Here is a 25,317-nt window from a genome sequence, read left to right as displayed (position 1 = left end):
TGATTAATTCCAAAAATCATTTAAAAAATTCAATGTATTCAAATAAAAATATGGGTACCAAATTAAAGAGGAAATTTCTTTTGAGTTTAGATGAAAATTTTTTGGATTCACAAGGACGAATAGATAATTTTTTAAGCTGATAAAGTTGGAAGAACGAAATTCGAGGATGTTCTTGAGTCCTTAACATGCAATTGCAATGAAATCCCTTCTGACGTCCAAAACACCATAATCAGAGCAGTTAAATATACTACTGGAAGTCGTAAACGTGAAATGCTGGTAAAAATATTGCACCAAAATTTTTCAATAAAAAATTTCAATGACCGTAAATAGCAGTTAAACTTGGCCAGCTATTTTTAAAGTCCGAAATAAAAATCTTTCCGGATAGTAAACAAACCGCCTATCCAAAAAAAAAAATGGTACCAAATGAAAGAGGACTTGAAATAGCTTTTAAACAGAAACAACGAACGAAGGGTGCCACTTCTATTTATATTTTTTTATAATTTAATACAAAAGAAATACATATACCTGACGCAAGGTTTGTTCAATGGTAATTAAAAAATATTTTTATTGAAATATTTTTCAGTAGCTGGCTTTCCGCTGGCTTTCCTCGTTTAAATATTTCAGTTTTAAAGCTTTTTTGGTCCTCTTTCAGTTGATACCAAACTTGTTTAATTTGAATAAGGAGTTTGTTTATTATTAGGAAAATACTTTTATTTTCGACTAAAAAATATCTGGCCAGGTTTAACTATTGAAAAAAAGTAACTGTTATTTATGGTCCCTGAAAAATTTTACTTCGAACGGACCGAAGTTTGCCGGGTGCGCTAGTATTTTTTTAATTTTAAAAATTTTTGTAAAAATTTTGAAATATGTATTTATATAGTGCTGGTTTTGTACTTAATGAACCAGACTTAACAAAAAAAAAATTTTAGCACTAAATAATCAAAAAAAAAAAAAATTCCGCAAACTGGTCAAAATTACACTAACTTATATTTGTATGTACATACATATGTATGTATGCAGGCTCAGGAGCTTCAATTTAAATATCGGTTAATATTTAAATTTTTTTCTTTGGACGATTTAGCTGTATTGTTTTTTTTTCATATATTTTTGTTTTATATGCTTATCACTAACACCTACATAAGTATGCATTGACGAGTGTGTATGATACTCGTACATTTAATTGCTTTTATAATTAAATTACATTTATAAATGTGAATCGGAATTATTTTTCATATACACACATTCAGCGCTTCCTAACGCTGAAGGAAGGGCAGGGCTAATGAGGCAGGGCTGGATATTAAACGGAAGCTACATACTCGTATGTTTTTAGAACGTACACCCAAACATATGTACGTTAATATTTAGGAGTATTTTCGCATTTTATTTATATTTATAAGTACATATGTATATTATGGATATTTATAATCAAATCGGCATATGCAGCATTTTAAGTCTTATTTTTTTTTTTTAATTTTACTTTTTATGGCAAGCGCAATTTATGCTAAACGTCAATGCTATAATATATCTACCCACATACATACAAGCAGCTGCTGAAGTTCATATCCTTTTAGATATTTAAAGTAAATACATTTACGGTACACATCTTTTATAATATTTTTTGCTGGCTTTTAGACTGGCTTTACATTTCATTCATAAATCGAGTATTTATTTCGTTTCATTCAAGTATTGATTATAAAAATGAGATTAATTAATATACACACATATATTTGCAGCTTCAAAGCTTCTAAGCTCTGTTACAATTCCTTTGCCATTTCGAGTACCTCACCCTTCCGTTGGACATTATCACTACATATATATAACTACATACATATATACCTCTGTATGTATAGATGTGTGTATGTCTGTGTGTGTGTGTGTATGCAATTATTGAGCTTAAGCTGTAGTAATTTATCTTAGTTAAATATCTAAATTTGCTTATAAATTCGTTTCAGTCCTTTGTGGCATGGCGCTCAACCCCAGCGCTGCTGTCACGCCATCACCGCAGCTTGAAGTCAACTTCGCTTTGAGCTCGCGTTCATTCCGGCTGCTAGTTGTCGCAGTTCCAGTCGTCGCTGCTGCATCCGTCACGTTAGCTGGTTGCACTCTGGCGCCCACACCCGGTCCCACACGGACGCCACTAAAAAGTTTCAAGTGCCGTAAAGTTTTTGCTGTCGCCTGCGTACGTTGGCTGCTGAGCGTCACCTGCGAATTGGCGCTACTCAGGTTCGAGACGGACGTGTGCATGCCGCTACGACCAGCGCGTGTTGCGCCAGCGCGCATAGACCATTCGTTCTGTTTGAGCAAAAACTGTTTCACATTGTACTCCATCTGAGCGATGTCCACATGTTGTGTGGTTGTGTGCAGCTCGGCGCTAATGGCGCGCGTCTTATCCGTATCACTGGGGTAGTACTTATAGTTGAGTATATCACAAGTTGGCTGCTCTGGCAGCATTGGCGTTGTGCTGCAAGCGCTATTGTTGTTGTTGTTATTGTAGTTATTTAAGAACGCTTCGGCGGCGGACGATTGATTTGGATCCGGGCTGGTATAGGGCACCGGCAGGCCAGAGCGTGTTGTGCGGCGGTAATAAGTGTTTGAGGTGTAGGTTTGCGCTGGCGCGGCTTGATTGTAGCTACTCGTTGGGTAGTGATTGAAGTGGGAGCTATTTTTGCAATTGTTGTTGTTGTTGAGACTAGAATTAGTGTCGGTTTTGGGCGAGAGTGAGTCTTCGGTAGATTTGTTCGCATCATCCAATGTCTGATGGTAGCCATTCGTGTGCGGTTGTGGTGTAGTCTTGTAACCCGAATCCATAGAGAGTTTCTCCATTGAGACGGAGTCGAGTTGGTCGAGCGTCGAAAAGGAGGACTGTCGATCTGTGCCGCCCGAGGAGTCGCAGTTGTTAGCAGAACTTAGCGTCTGCTGTTGTTGCTGCTGCTGCTGCTGCTGCACACGTTGCTGCTGCTGCTGTTGTTGTTGTTGCTCCAGCTGCTGCGTGTTGCTCTGCACCCATTCGGCAACACGATTGAGCTGTTGTCGCCGCAGTATGATGCTCTCTTGAAAGTCAATGGCATCGCTGACGGAACTAGATTGTGTACAAGACTTGGAATTGTGTGAATTTCTAGAGCTGGACTCATTTTGTAGCGAGTAATATGCGCCTGTATGCTTCGGCTTTTGCGCCTGCGCACTCCTTTGTGCATCAAGGCGCATGTTATTGCTGCCAGTGGTTGTGGTTGCCGCTGTGGCAGCGGCGGATTGTGTCAGCGCAACGTCCAGCGCACTGGTGGGCTGACTTAGAATAGATTTTTGATTGCTCAACGAACGTTTGTCAAATTCCTTTTCCATAGCTCTGACGTTGACACCATCCAAGCTTGCAACTGCATTGGTAGAATCTCTTTGTGCGGTGGGCGCTTCCAATAAATTTATAAGCGCTGCTGTTGCGCTATTCACATTGTCCGCAGCAGCGTTTTCTATCTCTACTCCTCCACCACATAACCTACCGGTTACTACATCACCCACTTCCTTTACAGTCAAAGCACATTCTTGCGCATTTTCGTTAAGCTGCGGTTGAGTATTTGTATTTCTTTCTGATGCTTCTGTTTCTATGCTCATTGTGTCCACCAATTTTTCTTCCTCCACCGTTGCACCCTCTGCTATTACCACAATCACGTCTTGATTAATCTCCGAGGCTCTTTCAATGCTCACTTGCACACTTGTCGCATTTGAGGTTATTATATCCTTAGTGTCGTCCAACTCTTCGTCTAACAGACGCTCGCGCCGCTTATAAATTACAGGTGTTACCGCCTCCATGGACTCAATGTTGTCGAGTAGTATGTTGCTCTGCCCATTCTGCTGTATACGCATCGCGCAGAGGCGAGGACCGCGGTTTTTGGGATTTTCAGCCTGATAAAGAGAAATAGAAAGTGAAAAGAATTTCTTCGAATAGTTAAATTAGATCAGAGGCTTTAGAGGGTCACTAAGTTGGGGGAAAAGGCCCTCAAATTGGTTAAATAAGATTATATTGAGAATATGTTGGCGGAAAGAAATTACTCGAGCCAGAGTACACAGTCAGCTCCTCATGGGTCTTAAAAGTGCGACGAGAAGAGACTAATTAACAACAAATTCTTACAGAATTCATGGGAGTGGTTTTCTTCCTTAGGATTTAACAGTCCTGAATAGCCTTCAAACAGAGCCTTAGGGAATATAAAAACGTTCCAATGACAGCAGAAAGAAACTCGTGGTGGAACTCCTGCGTGGTATGAATTCGGTGTTTGAGGAAAGTAGACTTAGAAATGCATTTGCTCTCTGGATAATACCAAATAGCACCGACATTCATACGAAGTTCCGATGGAATGTGTACAGAGAGGTTTGGAAGCCGTATACTTATTTCTGACAGCGTATTTTCCTGGAGCTACTGATAAGAAGGCTTGGATATTTACAAAATAAAGGGGCGCAAACCGTAATAAAAGAACTTCGCTCCAAAGCCACACAAGTGGTTCAGAGATAGGCGCGGTCACTCCTCTTAACGACGTCGAATCTAGGCATCGAGGCTTACGCTTGGTAAGTTTTGTAGATGGAATGCTAAGATAAATGGAAGTGCATTCAGACCTTGTAGCAGACTGTTAAATATTTTAAGCTGTGAAGCGAATCATTGTGGCCATACCACTCAATTTCGGATAGATTTCGCTAACCGAATAAATCAGACTACTATGCACTAAAAGAGGATATAGAGTATTAATTTATAATAGAGAGCAATGCACTAAGTAAGTTATAACCGATGGTTTTGTTTGGTTCCATACATAAGGATCTAAATTGGATAATAGGGAGTAACTGGGATTAAAAGTCCTTCCACCCGCCGAATAATTGCAGTATCTTCTATGCCGAACTTGTAGCTGTTTACGTCTTAATGGAGGTCGACTTGGAAATCTATAGAATCTGACACAAGCGAGTTAGAAACTGTGGCCAATTTCCGTGAATCATTCAATGTGATGGCAGGGTGGTTCGCTATACCCAAGTTTTGGGCGAAATAAGACATGAATGGTTCCCAAGAGTGGCTTTTGCTGAACAGAGGGGTCGTATCTATGGACGTTGCTCTAATGACAGGTCATGCTCTTATAGGAAGGCTAATGGTAAGACTAAGTTCCTCATACAAGATTTTTGCAGATACTGCAAAAATGTACAAAATAGCCTGAAACCATTAGGCGGTTGCAGTACCTGCTCTTTGTTGCATGGTTACTCAACTTTGACGTGTTCCTTTAGAGAGAAAGTACTCTCAGCGATCAGCAAACGTAATAAGATTGGCGATTGGTGGCTGCCTTCCTCATTTCCGCAGAAATTGTCTATAAGGTCCGCCTAACTTTCCTTATCACGAACTTCTAGATATTAGTTAAGTCTTATTTTGTACAGTTTCCAGTCGAAGACTACGCCCAATGATTAAACGCCCAATGATTTAAAAGTCTTTTTAGATCTTCTGTCACTAGATCTAGTGGTTCAAGAGATGGCATATCTGGCTACACTTCCGTTGAGAAACACAGGGCAATGGATTGCAGCGTCAGACCGTTGTGTTGAAACTCTGGTTACGTATAAAAGCTTCGTCATGAAAGTCCCAAGCAGAGAGAAATAGTAAACTACTACGCTCCACCCGGTAGTATAGTAAATTTCACAGATGGTTCAAAAATGAACGGTGGAGTGGGAGGGAAGCTCTTCTCTTGCAGCCCTGCGCTGAGCCGCTATTTTGGCTACCGGACTACTGTGGGGTATTCCAGGCTGATGTTTCAGCTATAAACGAACTTTGTATTGATTAAAGCTGTGAGTTCCGTTACAATTAAACCAAAAATTGTGCTGAACTTCTGCCGCTCTGTGCATGAGATGGCTAAGCAGAAGAGTCTAAATCTCATTTGGGTTCCCGGTCATGTTGATAAAGAAGGCAACTGTATGGAGTGGCAATGGGGTACGACCAAGCAGATTCTTCGGGGCAAAGAATGCATTTTTATGCCCTTCGCCACTTGTAGGCTGCTTTTAAATGAATTTATCTACACTTCCGCAAGCAAGGGATGTAAACTGTCGATATTGTAGGCAAAGTCGCGAAGCTTAAATTCTTTTAAGACGGAGGATATATCTCACACAATTGGCGCTCTAACAGACCACTGCCTTATAGATAAACACGAATAAACGCTCGGAGTGCCTTGCATTAGATGCTGCAGCAGTTTCAAAAACTATGAAGGGTAGGAGACATTTCTCCATCTTCTTTGTAACCGCCAGACGTTATTTAGGAGCAAATTGGGCTTTCTAGGGCCTCCTGCCCTTAGTGACCTTGACAAATGGGGGCATTTTAATCCTAGGTGCCTGACGATTTTCGTCAAATTGGAGGGAAAACTTTTAGTCTGTGGTATTCCAACGGGTCTTCCACTAGTAGTGGTGGCAACACCTACCTACGTACCTACCTACCTGCATATCAACAATCAGCAAGCGATTTGCTATTCTGCAAATAGTCTTCGACGATTAGACAGTCTTTTGACAAATACTTGAAACGTTTTTTTTTTTAATTCTAGAGATAAAAATTCCCTTCCTTGTCATACTGGCAACTCCACTACCGTAGGCTGGCTCACGTAGGAATATTCATAGGACCAGAAAACCATGACATATTAAGAGTGGAACCCTCATTTTAAAAACCATAAAGCCTCTGTAACCAAAATTTACCCTCACTTACCTTGATAGTTTTAATCAAATTCCTATTAAAAGTCTCGAACATCTTTGCACCCTCACAACTGCTCGTTCTACTCCACAGGCTATTTACGCTACCCGTGATGGCTGACTTCATCAGACTCTGCTTAGCATCGTTGCCACCACAAACACTCGCTGGCGATTTAATTTGTTGCTCCATCGCAGACTCAGCCAACTCAATGCCAGCACTGCTTTTAAGTCTATCGTAATCCAGCAAATTACTTTGTGAGCAGCCACTGAGCAACGGCTTGGCCTCATCGTCCAGCTCATCATTGCCAATTGACTTTGGTGTACCTTGCTCTTCTGGCTTTTTCACAACATTTTGCATTGCGCTCGAACCAACTGTGCTGACAACGCCATTAAGCAGCTCCAACGCTGTGCCACCACCCTCCAGAAAACGTCGCTGATAGCTAGTCTTCATTTGTGTACCCCCCGTTGCCAGGCTATTCGTCTCCAACAAATACTTCTCCGTGCCATATGTACCCAAATGTGTGGTTGGATAAAGTAGTGTGGTGCTCAACTTTGCAGCGGCGATGCTATTTTGGTGTTGCAAAGCGCCACTACCCGCCGTGCGATCACACAAACGATGATGCCCCAATATGGGATTCACCATCAAGTCATCCTTCTTGGCCGGCGTAAACAATTTATCCATATCATTGAGATCCGATACGGAGCTTTTCGTTTCCGAGATCACAGAATCGCTGGACTTAACCAATTTCATTAGATAGGGGCTATTGGTGCGTGAAGGTGAATTCAAATTGCTGTGACAACGTAGGCACAATTGTGTAAGCGGTTCACTGAGATTGCCGCCGCCGCCACTAAGCGGCAGTTGATAAGGTGTTTGCGTGGAGACTGTATAGGAGCGCGACACGTCAGCCAACACCGTTAGATCCTGCTTGGAGCATTGACAAGTGTCACAGTGTTTCACTTCACTCGCTTTCAATTCATCCTCGAGGAACTTGGCCATAATGATGGGTGAAATCATATCGGGATTATTTGAATCACCATTATTGAGGGGTGATGAATTTGTTGTTGCATTTGTTTTATTGTTGCTATTTGCTATGACATCAGTATTCAGTTCGGTGTTGGACGATTCGCAGGCATTGTTATTGGTGGCTGTTATGTTATTATTAAGCAGTGGCTCTTTGATATTATTGTTTTCGTTATTGCCATTGTCATTGTTGTTATTATTATTGCTGAGATTCATATTGGAATCTGTTGAATTACGCTTGGCATCTACATAATAGAAAAGCGGATGGAGATGAGTGAAAAAAATTAAATTTGCATAAGTAATTATGTGGTTATAGGTTTTTTTTTAGGAATGGCAGAGATTTTTTTTTTTTATTATAAATGAAAAAAACAGTATTTCATTAAATTCTGTTGCAATTCTGATAAATAGTAAATAATGCAACATATTTAATTACTTTTGTTCTGAGTATTAATTTGAATTAAAGTCATTTAAAAAATAAAACCATTTTAAATCAATTGTGTTTATGGCGACAGATGATAAAAAAAATTATAACGAGATAGGGCGTTTTCGAACTAGCTGCCCTGATACGTCGATCTTACACGCAGCCATCGATATTCAATCATATAAAGTAATCTATCCTTGTATTTGTATTTTTTTTTTTTTGCTTAAACAAAAGAAAGCAGCTTTAATTAGTTTAAAGCATTGAAAATTTATATTTAATTAAAAATTTATTAAGAGCCATTCGGTGGAATGCAGGCTCGACTTACAAAGCAAAAACGAGTCATGGCGAAAGAAAAATTGATTTCTAATAAAACTCATAATTTAATCGTTAAAATTTGGTTACTATTTTTTTAATCCTAATTAGTCATTATATAATTTTTATTTTTTCATTAAAAAATAATAGCTTTTTATTGTTTTTTTTCGATAAATTTTTTTATAGTTTTTATTTTTTCGATCGTATCATAACCGTTATTTGCAGGCTTAATTTTTTAGATTTATTTAAATCGTTCATAAAAACGCAGACGCTATTAAAACGGTTAAAAATTATCAATAGAAAGTAAAAATCCAAAACAGCGATTACTTTTAACCGAAAAAATCACAAAATAACGATTAAAATTGACGGCAAAAATAAAAATCTAAATTTAGCGGATATTCGCCTTCGAAAAAATTTAAATTAAAAAATTACGAATTTTCAATGTTCTAAAAATACAAATCTTTATATTTAACGGTTTTTTCGGTTTATGTTATTTAGCACTTGCCACAGCGCGTAGTCGAGATCTCGAATAATATTTGACACAGTTTAAACAAAAATAATTGCCGTTTTATTAGCTTGAAAAATTCATTACATCAAGCTGCTCTGGAAAACAAAACACTGCAGAACATATTAAGAAACTCAAAGAAAATACTTTACATTTGCAAAACGGCAACAGATATATCAAAGCAACTCTTTCTGAAGGTAGTTCACTTGATAAGTACGGCAATTTTCCATCCAATCATATTCCATGTGGGCTTAAAATCATGAAATCAATAAAAAAAAATATGAAAGAAGCGTGGAATTGTGTATAAGTGAGGTCGCCACTTCGGGCCTCAAGCCGCTCCAAAAATCGATGCGGTTCGGTTTAGTGATTCGAACCACTAAAAAAAACCTTTAACCGGTACAAGGAACGGTTCATGAGTATCTCAGAGCCGCGCTTAGGTTCAAATGATTCAATCTTTCAATATCTTTTATTAAGGTTGAGGGCTCAATTTTCGAAAGGCGTTATCTTCATTTGCTCAAAATAATAGGGCACTTTTTTTGGGCCCCCTAGGCTCAAGAGCCCCTCAGAAAACATAATTCTCGGTAATTTAACTTCATTTATTTTTTAATTAAGTTATTAAAAAAAACATTTATTTAATTAATTTTAATTAAGAGAGCAAAAAACTTGTTGAAGTCCCTGACTTGTTGGATTACAAACAATATTTTGTGCAAAGCAAATATACATAGCCACTGTCGCATCACTTCATTCGCTATTAAATCGTCAGTAATAATAACTACATACATCTTTTTATACATACTATATAAATAGTAATATGCTGATTAACTGTATAGGCGCAAATGCCGAGCGTTGAATTTACTTTTTTACCGCTTCCTTATGTAATTTTTTTAGGCAACCCACACGTAAAATAGTGAAACACCAACTAAGGGAAAACTAAAGTAGAAATCAATGAAACTGATTAAATTATAGTAAATAAAAAACTAAATAAAGGAAAACAAAGGAAAACAACTAAAATCACGGTCTACTAACACTTACCAAGCCCCCGCATTGAGTATACCATTGCTGTGGGCGGGAAGGGGCACGCTGTTGGCGGTGGTGAATCCGATGCTGGAAGTACTTTGTAGGAAGCTGTGGTGGCGGTACCCACACCGCTAGTGCTGCCCTCCGAATCGGAATGTGAATTTGTCTCCAGGCGCATGTAGGCTGATACTTTCGATTGAATGTCGATGGGTAGCTGCGGCATGAAGGGGGGAAATAAGAAAAATGTACAAACATAGGTACGTATGTTGTGTATTTAAAATTATACTAATATAATGACTAATCTGAACTTAAAATATATTGAAAAATATGTTCAGAAAGCGCGTTTTTAAGTCGGAAACTGGGATAAGCGTTTTTGAACCGAATCGTGAAATAGGACGTTCTTCAATCAAATTCTGAGAGAGGGCATTCTTTAACCAAATTATGAAATGGGGCGTTCTTTAAAAGCTTTCTGAGATAGGACGTTTTAGAACTGACTGCCGAGATTGAACTTTCGCTCAGCCGTCAATATATATGTAAATGATCGATTCACATTACAGCCCGGCTTCGACCCCTGATTGCGAATGTTTTCCTTATTTGCTTTACGTTGCTATGCGAACCTAATCTGCCTTCGAGAGTTTGATCAAAGATTTGTTATAGCTCCTAAAGAGAAGGTATTATTGAAAAGGACTGCCTAAAAGCGCTTATTTCGCTTTAAGAGTTTAAGATTCTAGGCAAAACCATTGAATTAACTAAGTAGGCAAATTTTTTGTTCGAATCCTTATCTGGCACCAATAACATTCTATTTTGCTTGTCCTTTGTCAAAGTACTAGTGGAAGATGTGTTTGCAGAGAATCAGACTTCAGAGGTATCAACGGTTGAGTTGATACATGAGTATCGCGGTGACCACACATCCAGCAGATCAGAGTAACTTTGTGCCGATGAACTAGGTTCATAATACATTCCTTGGACTTTACAAAGGTCAATATAACAATTTCGATTTACATATAGTGGAAAATCAGTTCTAAGTCGAATAGAGGCTACAAGGCTCTTAAACAGCAAAGAGTTCAACTTAGAAGTAGGACTGGGTTCTGGAATTATCGAAAAAAATATTCCCACGAATTGATAACCTTCATTTTTCAAAAAATAGAAAAAGAATTAAAAAAAATCTAAAAATTTTGAAAAGTAGAAAAAGCGCTCTTCTATAAAATTCAGATTCTGCCACATACGATAATTTCACCCAAAGGGGTCGATATTTTCGACCTGGTTTCTCGGTTTCGATCCAGAGAAACCAGAATCAGATGCTACATACTACCATATTTTTAGCTCGTGCAAAGTCGATTAGCTTCAGTACCTTATCGGAAATTGCATATTTTTTGAATTACAAATTATTTAAGTTTTATAAGTTTGTTCTTAGAAAAGGGCATTCAAAAATTAAGCACAATTAATCATTGGTAGAAATAAATCACTAAGGATATTTTTTTTAGAAACTTAGGCTGAATTTCTAAAAAAATTTGGCTAAGAAAATATTTTATTAACCGACTTCCAAAAAAGGAGGAGGTTATCAGTTCGTCGGAATCTTTTTTTTTTTTTTTTTTTTTTTTTTTTTTTTTTNGGTAGTGTCTCAGAGGTGGTCCCATACTAATCTGGTTAAGATCCGATCAGTGGATCATCAGATATATATACATATATATATATTTTTATATGAGAGTTGAAGTCGGTTTTTTTTTTGCTAAAAACTACTTGTTTTAAACAACATTTCAATATATATTTAAACGCCCATAGTATATAACTGAATCAAAATATGTTAAATTTTTAATTTTCACTTACCGATGATACTTTCTGTGACATAAAACTATCCGGTTTGCATTGCAACAGTTGTATCGCTAAATTTATATCAGACTTGTAGCGTTCCTGAAATTAAAAAAAAAGTTGAATTTAATATTCGAGATATTTGATATGTATATATGTAGATAAGAACAAGTGCAAATTTGTTTGTAACTTTATTCAGGTAATTATGTATTGCACATTTTTGCTTACAAATTAAATAAAAGTTGCTAAATTAGGTGTAAAAAACCTTTTGCAAACAACCTCTGCCCTATCAAGCTCAGCACAAATTTTAATCTACTCTCTGCGATAAAGTGCAGATTTTTTAATGAAAACCAAACAAATATTAAACTAAAATAGACAAAATGCACAAACTACGAAATGACTTAAGCGCTGCACTCAACCAGAATAAAGTTGCACGTGTCGGCAGCACATTTGTACGCCAGGTCGTATGAGCAACCAAAATAATTTCACTTTGACCCTGTAACAATGAATGTGGGTTTAAACGCACATTCACACACACACACATCTATGTACACATGTACATGTATTAAATTTTTCACATCTTCACACTCTCTCTTTACGCCATGCAGGCGAGATGTTCCAAAAATAATTTCTGTGAATGTCAAATCTTTTTCATTTGCTCTGTGCCACTTATGTATGTATGTAACACACATCCGTCCGTGTACATATGCCTATGTATATTTATGCAGTTGTGCATTTGTGTGTTAAGTTCTCGTACGATTGACCTAAATCCTTCGAATGGAACACAAATTTTCGTCTTACCAAATGCAATTTGCATGTACCAAAAAATATGGTGGTGAGGAAGTACGAAATTGTTAAGAATTCATGCAGATGTGGCAGCACAAAGTCAACAACTGCAACAAATTCGATTGTTTTTCAATTTGTTGCTACTACGTAGAAGTGGCCTCGGTTGTTGTTTGTTGCGTTTTACTGATTCTTTGTACTATTTACTATGTAGAATTTATTGCAAGATGTCTGTTATTTAGAGGTGATGAATTAGATATATAGTGTATACAATGCCTTACACTCGTTGGAGCATACTGTACCTAAGTATGTATATGTTTGTATGTATGTATGTTAATGTTTTATTTATTTATGCATGCATACTGCTACAAAAAAGTATACAAATGCAATGTGTTATGTAATTTGATATATGTGTAAGTACATATGCGAGTACTGCAGTAATATAAAAAGTTTTAATTTTTAATTTATATTGTCAATTAAACTTGGAAAACTAATTTTCGAATAGCTTTGCTAATTTAATAAACGTCGGACGCAACGCGAGCCATGTGGGACTGTTATAGGGAACTGAAGAAGGAAGCGAGACGTATTTGCCGCAATAAGAAGCGAGAGGCCGAAATACGTGATTGCGAAGAGCTTGAGATGCTGGCCGATGAATAGCTTGAAAACCACAAAGCTGCTGGAGCTGACAGCCTGCCAGCTGATCTATTCAAGTACGGCGGCGAGGAGTTGATAAAGTGCATGCATCAACTCTTATGCTGAATATGGTCAGATGAACGCATGCCCGACGACTGGAATCTAAGTATGCTCTGCCTAATTCAAAAGAAAGGCGATCCCGCCATTCGCGCCAACTACCGCGGAATCAGCCTTCTAAGCATAGGTTATAAGGTCTTATAGAGTGTATTGTGCGAAATCCTCAAGCCTACCATCAACGAACTGATTGGACCTTAGAAGTGTGGCTTTAGACCTGGCAAATCCACCATAGATCAGGTATTCACAATACGCCAAATCTTGGAAAAGATCCGCGAGAATAGGATCGGTACTCACCACCTATTTGTCGACTTTAAAGTCGCTTTCCATAGCAATAAAAGGAGTTGCCTATATGCCACTACGCCGCTAAACTGATACGGCTGTGTAAAATGATGTTGAGCAATACCACTAGCTCCGTCAGAATAGGGTAGGACCTCTCCGAGCCGTTTGATACCAAACGAGGTTTCAGACAAGGTAACTCTTTTTCATGTGATTTCTTTAATCTGATGTTGGAGAAGATAATAATAGCAGCAGAACTGAACCGCTCAGGCACTATACTTTACAAGACCGTACAATTGCTGGCGTATGCCGACGACATCGATATTATCGGTAAAAACAAGGGCTACGTCTCGGGATTGGATAGAGAAGCAAACCGAATGGGTCGGGTGGTGAACGAGGACAAAACGAAGTATCTCCTGTCATCACACAGACAGTCAGAGCATACGCACCCACGCCACTACTTAGTAGTAGTAGACAGTTACAAGTGTGAAGAAGTAGACGACTTCGTTTAGTTGGGAACCAGCATTAAAACCAATAATAATGTCAGCCTTGAAATCGAACAGGGGGCATCACTCTTGCCAACAAGTGCTACTTTGGACTGAGTAGGCAATTGAGAAGTAAAGTCCTCTCTCGTCGTACAAAGATCACACTCNATCAACTCTTATGCTGAATATGGTCAGATGAACGCATGCCCGACGACTGGAATCTAAGTATGCTCTGCCTAATTCAAAAGAAAGGCGATCCCGCCATTCGCGCCAACTACCGCGGAATCAGCCTTCTAAGCATAGGTTATAAGGTCTTATAGAGTGTATTGTGCGAAATCCTCAAGCCTACCATCAACGAACTGATTGGACCTTAGAAGTGTGGCTTTAGACCTGGCAAATCCACCATAGATCAGGTATTCACAATACGCCAAATCTTGGAAAAGATCCGCGAGAATAGGATCGGTACTCACCACCTATTTGTCGACTTTAAAGTCGCTTTCCATAGCAATAAAAGGAGTTGCCTATATGCCACTACGCCGCTAAACTGATACGGCTGTGTAAAATGATGTTGAGCAATACCACTAGCTCCGTCAGAATAGGGTAGGACCTCTCCGAGCCGTTTGATACCAAACGAGGTTTCAGACAAGGTAACTCTTTTTCATGTGATTTCTTTAATCTGATGTTGGAGAAGATAATAATAGCAGCAGAACTGAACCGCTCAGGCACTATACTTTACAAGACCGTACAATTGCTGGCGTATGCCGACGACATCGATATTATCGGTAAAAACAAGGGCTACGTCTCGGGATTGGATAGAGAAGCAAAACGAATGGGTCTGGTGGTGAACGAGGACAAAACGAAGTATCTCCTGTCATCACACAGACAGTCAGAGCATACGCACCCACGCCACTACTTAGTAGTAGTAGACAGTTACAAGTGTGAAGAAGTAGACGACTTCGTTTAGTTGGGAACCAGCATTAAAACCAATAATAATGTCAGCCTTGAAATCGAACAGGGGGCATCACTCTTGCCAACAAGTGCTACTTTGGACTGAGTAGGCAATTGAGAAGTAAAGTCCTCTCTCGTCGTACAAAGATCACACTCCATAAGTAACTCATCATGCCTGTGTTGGTGTATGGCGCGGAGGCATGGACAATGAAAACATCTGATGAAGCGGCTCTTGGAGTTTTCGAGAGAAAGATTCTGCGAAAGATTTACGGACCTTTACGCGTTGGCAATGGCGAAATGAGCTTTACAACGATATGGACATAGTGCAGCGCATAAAAACAGAAACGTTCCTGCTCTGAAAGTTTTCAACGCGCGGCCGCGATGCTGGTAACAGAGGAAGAGGAAGGAAGGCCTCCTCTGCGTTGGAAAGATCAGGTGGAGAAGGACTTGGATCCGCTTGGCGTTTCCAATTGGAGTCAGTTGGCACAGAAGAGAAACGACTGGCGTGCTGTTTTGGACTCTTCTGGGGGTTCTTTCAAACTAATCAACTAAGTCGAATGATAACCGTGAAATATTGCAGTCAATACATATTGCATTTGTGATTTGTAAAGTATTCAAATTTTATTACCAAGTTCTTACATACATAAATACATACTTTACTTCGAATGAAAAATTTTACTTTTAATTAGACTATTCGTGCCTGGCATGCACACGAATTTATTAAATAATAATTAACTTTAACCGCAGAAAACAATTCAGTAACAATTGAGTGATGAATAGCAGCAGACGGAACACAGGTCACGCATATAGTAATTAGGCACATACATATGTACATACGTGGGTGTGTATTTATGCATTTGCAGAGCTAAATGAAAAGTCGCTTACTTGTAATAAAACAGGGATGAAAACCAAATTTAATAATTCATCGCCATTTTCGATTAACCATAAACAAATGCGAATGTGTATGTAAATACACACACAATATAAATGCATGCATGTAAATTTTGTTGATGTTATGCAGGTACCATCATTTTTTCACCACATAAATACATATATTTACATACAGTTTGAATTTATTAGCAGCTGGCACAAATGCAGGTACTTAGGCATAAAACGTAAGCATGTGGGAGGGAGCATATGCAAATCAACCCTGCAATGAAAGTCTCTTTAAGCTCCATTAAAATTCTGATTTAGGCACTACACAGATTTTGTGTGCTCTTTTCCTACAGCGGTTCTTACATGGGTTTAGACTAGTGTTATGCCCCATATGAAATTCGCTAGTTCCTTGCGTGGAGCGGAAAAAATGGCAAATCAGAACGAGTCAGTTTCCCAACAGGGTATACACAGAAATGCTTGATTATATAAATTAGGCATATGACTTTTTTCTAAAATTAAATATACCTATGAGCAGAGAATGAAGAATGAAGAAAAAATTACTTTTTTATAAAAAATTTGGTAGAAAAGTTCCCGCAGGGGACTTCGAGAAAAAAAAACTGTACTGGTAAAAAGCATTTTTTAAGTGGGAAAAAATTAGTTCATGGACATTTCAGCAAGACACAGATACCTCCAATTTATATCAGTAATCATCGTTCAATAGACGACAATTTCTTGATAAAGTAATTAAAAGGCACTTAGCTACAAACGTTAACGCACAAATTTTTTTTTTAAGTAGAGTAAGTCCACTCATACATATTATTTAAAGTTTTGGAATGTCGCGTTAATTTTTTGTAAATATTTGGTGGGGAAGTTTTAGAACACGAAGCGTAAGTTTTCCGTCGTTTATTACCGAACAGGTAATTTTCCCAAGATATTTATATTTTTTTATCAAAAATAAATAAAAATAAAATTAAACAATATATTGTTTTTTTTTAGCGAGCTCAAGGTCAGTTATAAATCAAACACAATTTGTACTTTGTATTTGTTTTATAAAAATTTTGTTTGATTTATATCTGGCATTGAGCTCAAAAAAAAAAACAATATATTACTTAAAATTAACGGCCAATAAAACCAACATGAAAAATTTTAAACTTAAAAAATAAATTTTGGTCAAGTTTTTTGGTTTGTGTTTAAGCTACTAACAAAGAAAATCTATGGATAAATAAAAAAAAGTAAATTTTTTAATGAAGGACACCATCACCCAGCAAAAAACACGATTACCACAGAAACGAAAGTGGAAACGAGCTAGGCGATGGGTATCGCTTACCGTTTCGCTTCAAGAAGGCCTTATTTTAACATGGGCATGTCATTGGAGGTAAGCCCTTACCCGCAGCATTACCTTCAAACGAAGGGAGAACGCATGGATAAACAGAATCCAGAGAAGCGAAAAAAGAATGCCTTACAGAGAAACTAATGTAGAATGCCTAGATAAGTACATACTTATTTATATTAAATTGAAATCAGAAAATGTCTTAAAAGGTTAAAATTAATTAAAATTTTTATAAATCAGCGTACATATGTATGTATTTAGGTATTTAGATTTTCTTTAAAATCGGTATGTACATACATGCATATTTAATTAAGCTTAAAATTGTACTTCCTCACTCTTGTACGTCACTTCATTGACTGACTTCAACTTCGCTGCAAATTGAACAAAGCAAAACATGATTTTTATGCGAGACAAATTTCCACAGAAAGTAACGGTAGAAAAAGAATTTTTGGATATTCATTCCATTTTTCAGCTGACTACGATGCAGCATTCTACTTTGCATTCCCCGAAATGAAGCAAAGAAGCGAAACAAATAAAATATTGTAGGACATTCTACTTTACATTCCCGGAAATTAAGCAAAGAAACGAATTAAAAAATAAATATTATAGGACATTCTACTTTGCATTCCCCGAAATGAAACGAAGAAGCGAGATAAATAAAATATTGTAGCACATTCTACTTTGCATTACTGGCAATGCCTAAAAGAAGCGAAAAAATTCGAAGGCATTATAACGCTATGCCTTCTAGAACACGTTACCACTAAAAGCGATTACCGATTTTTTGCTGGGCAGCAACACAAATTGCTAAAATCAACGCAATTTTTTAGAAACTTGAAACTGGCATTTTCTTGCCCTAAAATTTATTGGGCTACAAATCTACACACTCAAAATCTTTATAGAAAATCTTATAAAAAAGTTTCAAATTTGTAAAAAAATTTATTTAATTTTCCTGAGTTTTGCACAAAGTTGAGAAGTCATGTCTTTATGTTTTTGATTATAGGATAAACTGTATATATTTTTTATAAAAAAATTAGCGAAATAATTTAAAATAAAACATATTGCATACTTTGTGAAAAATTCTCTGTATCAATAATGTTGTGCTGGACTGCTGAAAATAAATATTATTATTATCTTATTTTATTTATTCTGTACATTAAAAAATCCATTTCAGTAAAGTCAATGTCTACAAAAATTAGGACCCTTTTAAAGCTACTTGAGAAAACGGCCCCAAGAGATTTAAAAACATCCCCCGCATTGATTAACATTTACCAATATTTTTAATTTAATTAAGATGCAAACCCTTAAATATCTCGACATATTAAAAAATGGACTTGTACCACTCTCAAAAAAAAAAGACGGAAATTCCATGTCAACCGAATTATGACGATAAAAAATTGGTTTCTAACATTTTGTTTATTCTGTTGACTTGGAATTTTTCATATCTGCCTTTTCAGTACGAATTGCATATATGAAAAATTTCAAGTCAACGGAATAAAATAAACCTTAGAAAAAAGCCATATGCCTAATGTATGCATGTGTTTATATTTGTATAACACATCAATTCACTGCAACGTATGGACCGTTAAGCCATCACGTAAACATTACTAGCATATACATACATACATAGTATGTCGACAGTCTTTTGGTATACGCAACTGCGGTTGAGGCAGTGGCTGTGGTTGTGGTTGTGGGTTGCGATTGTTTAACACAACTAACACCTCATAAACTTTAGCTAGCTTGTCAATATTTGTTCACATGTGTATGTACGCATGTATTTTAAAACTTTTCTGCTTGCGTATTTTCCATTTTAATCGCATATAAGTACATAAGCAAATAAAAAGTGTTTCACGTTGTTTTTATTAAACATAAATTTGTGAGACAAAATTAAATCAATTCGTTCAATCATGTAGTATTTCAAATGAAATGTGTGAGGCTTAAAAAGCGTACATAAGTATTTAATAAGTTTCAATAAGGTTTAAGTCTTTTTTTGTTTTACTCCAAAACAAATATGTAGTTAGGCAGATTAAAAATAAGCTTAATTTTTTTTTGTCACATAATAATCCACCCAACTGTGGGATGCAATTTTCGAGCTTTTTTTTTTGGTAAACAGGAATCGAATTTATATATATATAGTTTGCTTCGCCGCTTGACATACATAGGTTCATGGGATACCTTACCTACAGATTTACTCCCCATACGAACGACAGATGTTTATTGTGAGCAGAATTTTCATGAAAGAAATACACTCACTGCCTGCTGAGTGGCAACCGCTTTGATAACAATCGAACCTGGGTTCTGCGGGTGGTACATAGTTCACATCATTAACAAATCTTTCTGGTTGACAGCGGATGTCTGAGGCCGTCTAGTAGACGACTATTTAATAGCAGCCCGAGGTAGTCAACCTGCGTGTAAAGATTGGCAATTTTACAAGACTAGGAATACACAAATTCGAAATCAATAAAGCTCAGACGTATTTAGAGGATCATTGTGCGAAGACGCAGAGGGGTGCCATAAGTCATTCAGATTCAGACGTATGCTTGCGTAGAACCCGTTCCCCTTGCAATATTTGAGAATCGATGCTGGAAAGTGGACAGTTAGTAGCAAGGAGCTTCTCCCCGACGCTCGTTTTCCGCGTAACCCAATCATAAGAAATATCTTCGATTTGGGATTGCTTTTGCAATAAACTCCTGCAAGTCCTACAAGTCAGCGGCAAGGGGCGGCAGGATATTTGCCTAGTTGCAAAATATGCGTTAGCTGGTTTTATCTGCACAATGCTTGACCCTGGAGAAGCGGGGATCAGGGTAGAAAAAGCTCTTATATCTCACCCAAGGATTTCAGGAAACTAGTACTATAGTATCATCGTTTTTTCTGATAAACGAACACGAAGTCGATATAGAAAGATTGCGTACATAAAAGTGCTATACCTCTACACCGAGGGGACTCCTATTAATGTCCTCCCGGTGGCGATCATCGAATTCTTATTTCAGTTTTGGGTCAAAAGCGAACCTTGAACTTGATGCCATAGTAGTCTGCTAACAGTGGGCGCACTGTAAACACTCGTCTTTTTCACTGGGAAGTATAAAATACTCCACGCAACTCTTCACTCATTTGGAGGCGTTCGCCAGGAATCTTTCCATAGGCTCAATCACTTGGGCTTGATTTTAGACAGGAAGCTGGCGTGGAAGCCCAGGCTATGTTAGGCTAGGTTATCTCGGCTGCCCTCATCCCGCATAGGAAAAGGGCACACTTAGGCCACCATGGGCTCGTTGTGATGCCATATTAGCGACTCCTTATGTCCCTCCCCCTACCTTATGGTCTGATTATGCATACTTCGCATAACTTCGCACAACTTTGCAAAAACTTCAAACTGTAATTTCGTATGTACTTTGTATGTATTTTGCATGTATTCTATTAACCAGAAATTAGCAGAACTTTTAAAAACTTAGTGATCTGTTGAGTTTAAATTTTGGTTCACATTTTCTTAAGTTACACTTTTAGTGCACTGGTACAAATGATTGTGCGAAGTTATGCGAGGTATGCATAATCAGACCCTTAGAAATAGAACCACTTCGAACCTCTGATGAAGTGCACAAAGTCGTAGATACTGGCTGAATCCAGTTCCGCCAGACATTCAAAATAATATTGGAGGAACGAGAGTCGACGATCCCTCGCCAAAGCGGAACAGTAGTATTCCTCCGCATCACGACAGCTACGATAGTAATCCTTTGACTGCAAACCCATTCTAGCATCAGGCAGTGCCCGGTTAAAACTCTAATAACATGTCGGAGTTTTGGTCGCTCCAAGCGAAGGAGAAGGCGATATTTACGCTTATCCATGGAAGCCTGACATTGATGAAGAAAAGTTAAGAAGGCAGATATGGAATCATAGGACGCATCCCACGCTGGCTTCTTACGTCATGCGCGCAGGTCAAGCTGCAGAAGGAAGGGCTGAAGCACTTTTTAATCAACCCGGAGGAGGAGGCCGACACCTGCCGCCTGCGAAATTTCGAGCTTTGACAAACAGCAGTTCCCAGTAGGATTACAAAGCACTAAGCATTTCAACTGACCTTCAAAACGAAGATTCTGTTCGACTACCAGATGTGACCAGTGAAGAAGAACAAGAAAACGAATACCTATTACCAAGACGAGTACGAACCCGAATATGAAGACGAACACGAATACGATAAGGAATACGAGTTCTAACATGAAGATGAAAATGAATACGAAGCCGAAAATGAAGACGAACACGAACGCGACGACTACGCTGAAGACGAACACGAACCCGAATATGAAGACAAATACGAGTACGGTGAGAAATACGAACACTAAACGAAAACGAAGATTAAAATGAAGACGAATACGAAGACGAAGCCGAAGCCGACGATGGACATGAACGCGAATGCGAAGACTACGCTGAAGACGAAGACGACTTTTAAAAAATTTTGCAAAATTATTTTTCAAAATCTTGAAAAATAAAATAATGCTTTTAAGTGCTAGATATTGAAAAATATTTTTGTTAAACATACATACACAAGTAAATGTACGAGTACATAAATATGTAATCAATTTATTGTACCTTAAACTTTCATTTCACATGGGAGCTTGTGGCAAGCTAATTTCGTTTCTATCTAATATCTGTTCAATATTGGTTATTAAATTTTAAATGTTTGCACTAAGTACGCGCAACCAACTGGAATAGAAGGGGTCATGACATTTGCACACATAAATTATGAGCAAAGCACTTAGTACAATTACCGCAACGACCATTGGCCAACCCCAACGGCAGTGATAGAAATCCGCCTTATTTCCAGCGATTAATGCGGCGTGGGCACAAACATTAAAAGCAGAATTATTATGAAATTATCACAGTCAAAAATTAAAGGCAAAACAGAGCAAACAAGCTCGAAAGTGTGGATGCCAGCGGACCCAACTCGATTCGGAAATCGCACAGAAGTTAATTTGTGATTCGATTGCAGGCAGGCCAGCAGCAAATGCAGCAAATGCAGCAAAGAGTTCCCGGCCAACTCTTCGACGGCGATTTCATAGCAGGTTGCCTACTTCAAGGCGGTTTCCAGCTAACCAAATGGCTGGGCATTCACGCCTTCACGTACCACAGCGCCGACGTAGACGAAAAGCAATGCCAGCAGCAGCAGGGCGAACGGCGACCGAATCCGTGCACTCATCGCATTAAAAACCGCCAAAAATCACGGTCAACATTACGCGCTCACATACCACAGGCGCATTACTCGCGTGCACTTGGCTACTACAGCCTCGCCATACTCCTAACGACCATCATCGCTGTGCCCTTTGTGGGACGAACAATGGTCTTGAACCAGGAATTTTTGCGCAATTCGAAATTGTTATCGCTCGTTGGCTATAGTCGTTTCACATTTTTGCACCTTTGTGCCATCGGCACGTTACTGCGCCAATATTCCAAGCAACGTGAGCTCATCACGTGCATCAATCGTGTGCTTCAACTGCAGCACGCCATAAGCACGCTCGCCGCACAGCTCGACAGCTGCAGCAGCAGCAGCAGGGATCCGCAAGGCATAGTGCTGTCGCCACCACGTTACATTGCGCTTATGTTGCGCCTCAAGCTGATACCGTTGTTGTTGTCGCCAACATGGACCATATTCATTGTATGGATGGAATATGTGCTGACACGTCCCGCATACCTGGCAGCGCTGCTCGGCCTCTATTTTTGCCAATTGGTTTTGCAGTTGACGGTCAGCTCCTACTTTGTGAGCACTTTAATCTTGGCCCAGCAAAGTAACCAACTTAGTCTGTTGTTGCGTAATGTCTTACATGCAGCTGCCAAGCATCTGCCAAACGCGCGGCCATCGAAAATTGCACGCCGATTGAGGTGCCGTACTCTCGCTGAAGCGATTAAGCGACTGCAACGCTTGCAAGAGGAGCATAAGCAAATCATCCGCAAACTGTTACGACTCTATGGTCCACAATTGGTGGCGTATATTGGTTTTGTGCTCGCCGAATGCACCGTACAATTGTTTGTGCTTTATTTTGTGTCGTGTAGTCGTCATGTGGGTGGTGTAGTGGTTTTCAAAACTAGGTTGCCGATAAACACAAATGTGGGAGCTTTCTGTAACTTGCATTTGAATCCGTGGGCTGTTGTTTTCTTGTTTGGTTTGGTCTGCGATATCTGCTTGGTCATTGGTGCCGCACATCGGTTGCAGGCACGCGTTCAATTCATGCGCATCGAGCTAGCTGAAGGTAGTGTGCAGTTACCCTTGCCGCAGGATATGTGTCGACGCTGCAGGGAAGTGCGATTACCGGACGTGGTAAGTATTTATATAGAATAGTTTTCAAACAAATTTAAAGTTTGGTTTTAGTACTTCGAAATGCTTAATTATTTGCCAGGATATCTGCAATGCTTTTATCATACTTGTCTCTAAGATATTATTAAATATCCTACTAAAAAACTCACTATGTATGTAAGGAGTTCAGAGAACGTCTCACAGTGGGACTTCACTATATAAGCTGCGGCCAAAAGTGGTAACCGTACTACAAACTCGCTGATATTTCGTATATGCCCTATTGTGCACCCAGGAGTGAAGAAATGTTGGCACGCCCACAGCTCTTGTGGATGGAAATGGTAGATGTTATACGATTTTCATGAAATTCAGAATAGTATATGCTGGGTTCAACCAGGAAAGCATAAATGTGAAGGAACGTCAAAATCGGTTAATCGATTTCAAGCGGCCAAAAAATCCCGTTAATTTTTAATAACATATTTTTTTTTTGCTGGCGGATTTTTGCACTTTTTTTGCATATAAGCATGAAATTCTGCGCAGAAAATTGGACTTGTTATATAAAAAAAAACGTAAAAAGAAACGTGCACGTCACACGCACACTAAAATTGTATGTGCTAAAAACAAAAAAAAAATTCTAAAGTTTCATAGCCTTATTCATAAAAATAGAAAGTAGCTTTACAAAAGGTTTATAAATTGAAAAAATGCATGAAAAAGTTCATTTATAAAGCTTTTTAAACCTATTTAATTTTTTATGAATAATGCCATCGGAAAAAAATTTTAAATTTTGATGAAAATTTTTATAATTTTCCTAAATTTTGCATAAAGTTGAATGACCTTTTCATAAAATATATATAGGTTTATAGAGTTTTATAAAGTGAGATTTTGATACAAATTTTAGATTTGTAAACAGTTAAAGTCTTCTTTATTTCTTATGAATTCGGGTGTTAAAAACTTTTATTTATATAGTTTTTGGTAAAGCTTGGACAATGTTTTCATAGAAACATAACAAAAAAATATAACTTGAACTTTTAAACTGGTGCAACTCCTTCAAAAATTAAAAAAAATAAATAAAGCTTCACAAGTATTTTGAAAATAAAACTTACTTAAACTGCTCACGTTTATACTCATATTAAAATATTTCATTTAACTTAATTGACATGTTTAGAATTTCAAAATATATGGCAACCATCTTCAAAAATATTTTTCAAATAAAACTTTCTCGCACCTCTCTCGTTTGACACCCATATTAAAATATTTTGCTAATAATAATGGCACAAATGTTAGTGTTTGGCCGAGCTTGTCACACAAAGGGGAGGGACCTACAGTTTTACGCCGACTCCGAACGGCGATTGTATTTTTATTAGAAGCTGTTTTTCAAGGCAGAAATATACTCGGAGGTTTGCCATTGCCTGCCGAGGGGCGACCGCAGTTAAGAAAAAAATCTTTTTTTTTATATATTTTTGCGATATTGCTTTGACGAGGGCTTGAACCCACGCTCTGCAGAGTGGAAGCGCGCACTGCTAACAACTACACCCCAGTGGCCGCCAGATTTGACTAAACTTGTTAATTAAACTGGTTTTCAGTTTCTAAAGAGGTGGCAACCCTCTTAAAAAATATTTTAGAAATAAAATTTACTTACACCTTTTTCGTTCGACATCCATATTAATATATTTCTTTTCACTTGTCAATTAATTTGATCTTGAATTTCCAAACAATTCGCAACACTCTTCAAAAATATTTTCAAAATTCAGATTTCTTAGACCTTTGATGATGATGAATGATGTTGCTGGTACAAAAAAATGTACCTATACGTGGCGCAAAAGGCC

General features: G+C 38.1%; 2 protein-coding genes across 3 annotated transcripts; both read right to left on the bottom strand.

The window, feature by feature from the left end:
• Positions 1 to 841: 841 nt before the first annotated feature.
• Positions 842 to 25,259, bottom strand: LOC108362119 (serine/threonine-protein kinase pakD-like). Of its 2 annotated transcripts, none has more exons than XM_017614985.1 (3): positions 25,254 to 25,259; positions 6,704 to 7,953; positions 842 to 3,897 (listed from the first exon to the last, which is right to left on the bottom strand). In XM_017614985.1, exons 2-3 carry the CDS (start codon positions 7,922 to 7,924, stop codon positions 1,936 to 1,938), a joined length of 3,183 nt encoding a protein of 1,060 aa, XP_017470474.1. In that variant the 5' UTR covers positions 7,925 to 7,953; positions 25,254 to 25,259; the 3' UTR covers positions 842 to 1,935. The 2 variants fall into 2 exon arrangements, with proteins under 2 accessions (XP_017470474.1, XP_017470473.1); XM_017614984.1 differs by lacking the exon at positions 25,254 to 25,259 and adding an exon at positions 9,743 to 9,825.
• Positions 9,811 to 17,591, bottom strand: LOC108362120 (uncharacterized). The gene is made up of 5 exons (XM_017614986.1): positions 17,588 to 17,591; positions 16,617 to 16,621; positions 11,791 to 11,874; positions 9,979 to 10,177; positions 9,811 to 9,876 (listed from the first exon to the last, which is right to left on the bottom strand). The coding sequence occupies exons 3-5, from the start codon at positions 11,809 to 11,811 to the stop codon at positions 9,866 to 9,868; spliced, it is 231 nt and encodes a 76-aa protein (XP_017470475.1). The 5' UTR covers positions 11,812 to 11,874; positions 16,617 to 16,621; positions 17,588 to 17,591; the 3' UTR covers positions 9,811 to 9,865.
• Positions 25,260 to 25,317: the final 58 nt, after the last annotated feature.

This window comes from Rhagoletis zephyria, unplaced genomic scaffold, assembly GCF_001687245.7.
Source record: "Rhagoletis zephyria isolate East Lansing unplaced genomic scaffold, Rhagoletis_zephyria_1.1 Rzeph_scaffold_00942, whole genome shotgun sequence".
In the NCBI taxonomy this organism is placed as follows: domain Eukaryota; kingdom Metazoa; phylum Arthropoda; class Insecta; order Diptera; family Tephritidae; genus Rhagoletis; species Rhagoletis zephyria.
This window is presented reverse-complemented; position numbering and strand designations above follow the sequence as displayed.

Excerpts from the sequence above, each read along its gene's own strand:
- LOC108362119 (XM_017614985.1), bottom strand. The coding sequence starts at position 7,924 with ATGAATCTCAGCAATAATAATAACAACAATGACAATGGCAATAACGAA. Across the intron at positions 3,898-6,703 it reads ATTTGATTAAAACTATCAAG|GCTGAAAATCCCAAAAACCG; the intron begins GTAAGTGAGGGT and ends TCTCTTTATCAG.
- LOC108362120 (XM_017614986.1), bottom strand. The coding sequence starts at position 11,811 with ATGTCACAGAAAGTATCATCG. Across the intron at positions 10,178-11,790 it reads TGTCACAGAAAGTATCATCG|CTACCCATCGACATTCAATC; the intron begins GTAAGTGAAAAT and ends TTCATGCCGCAG.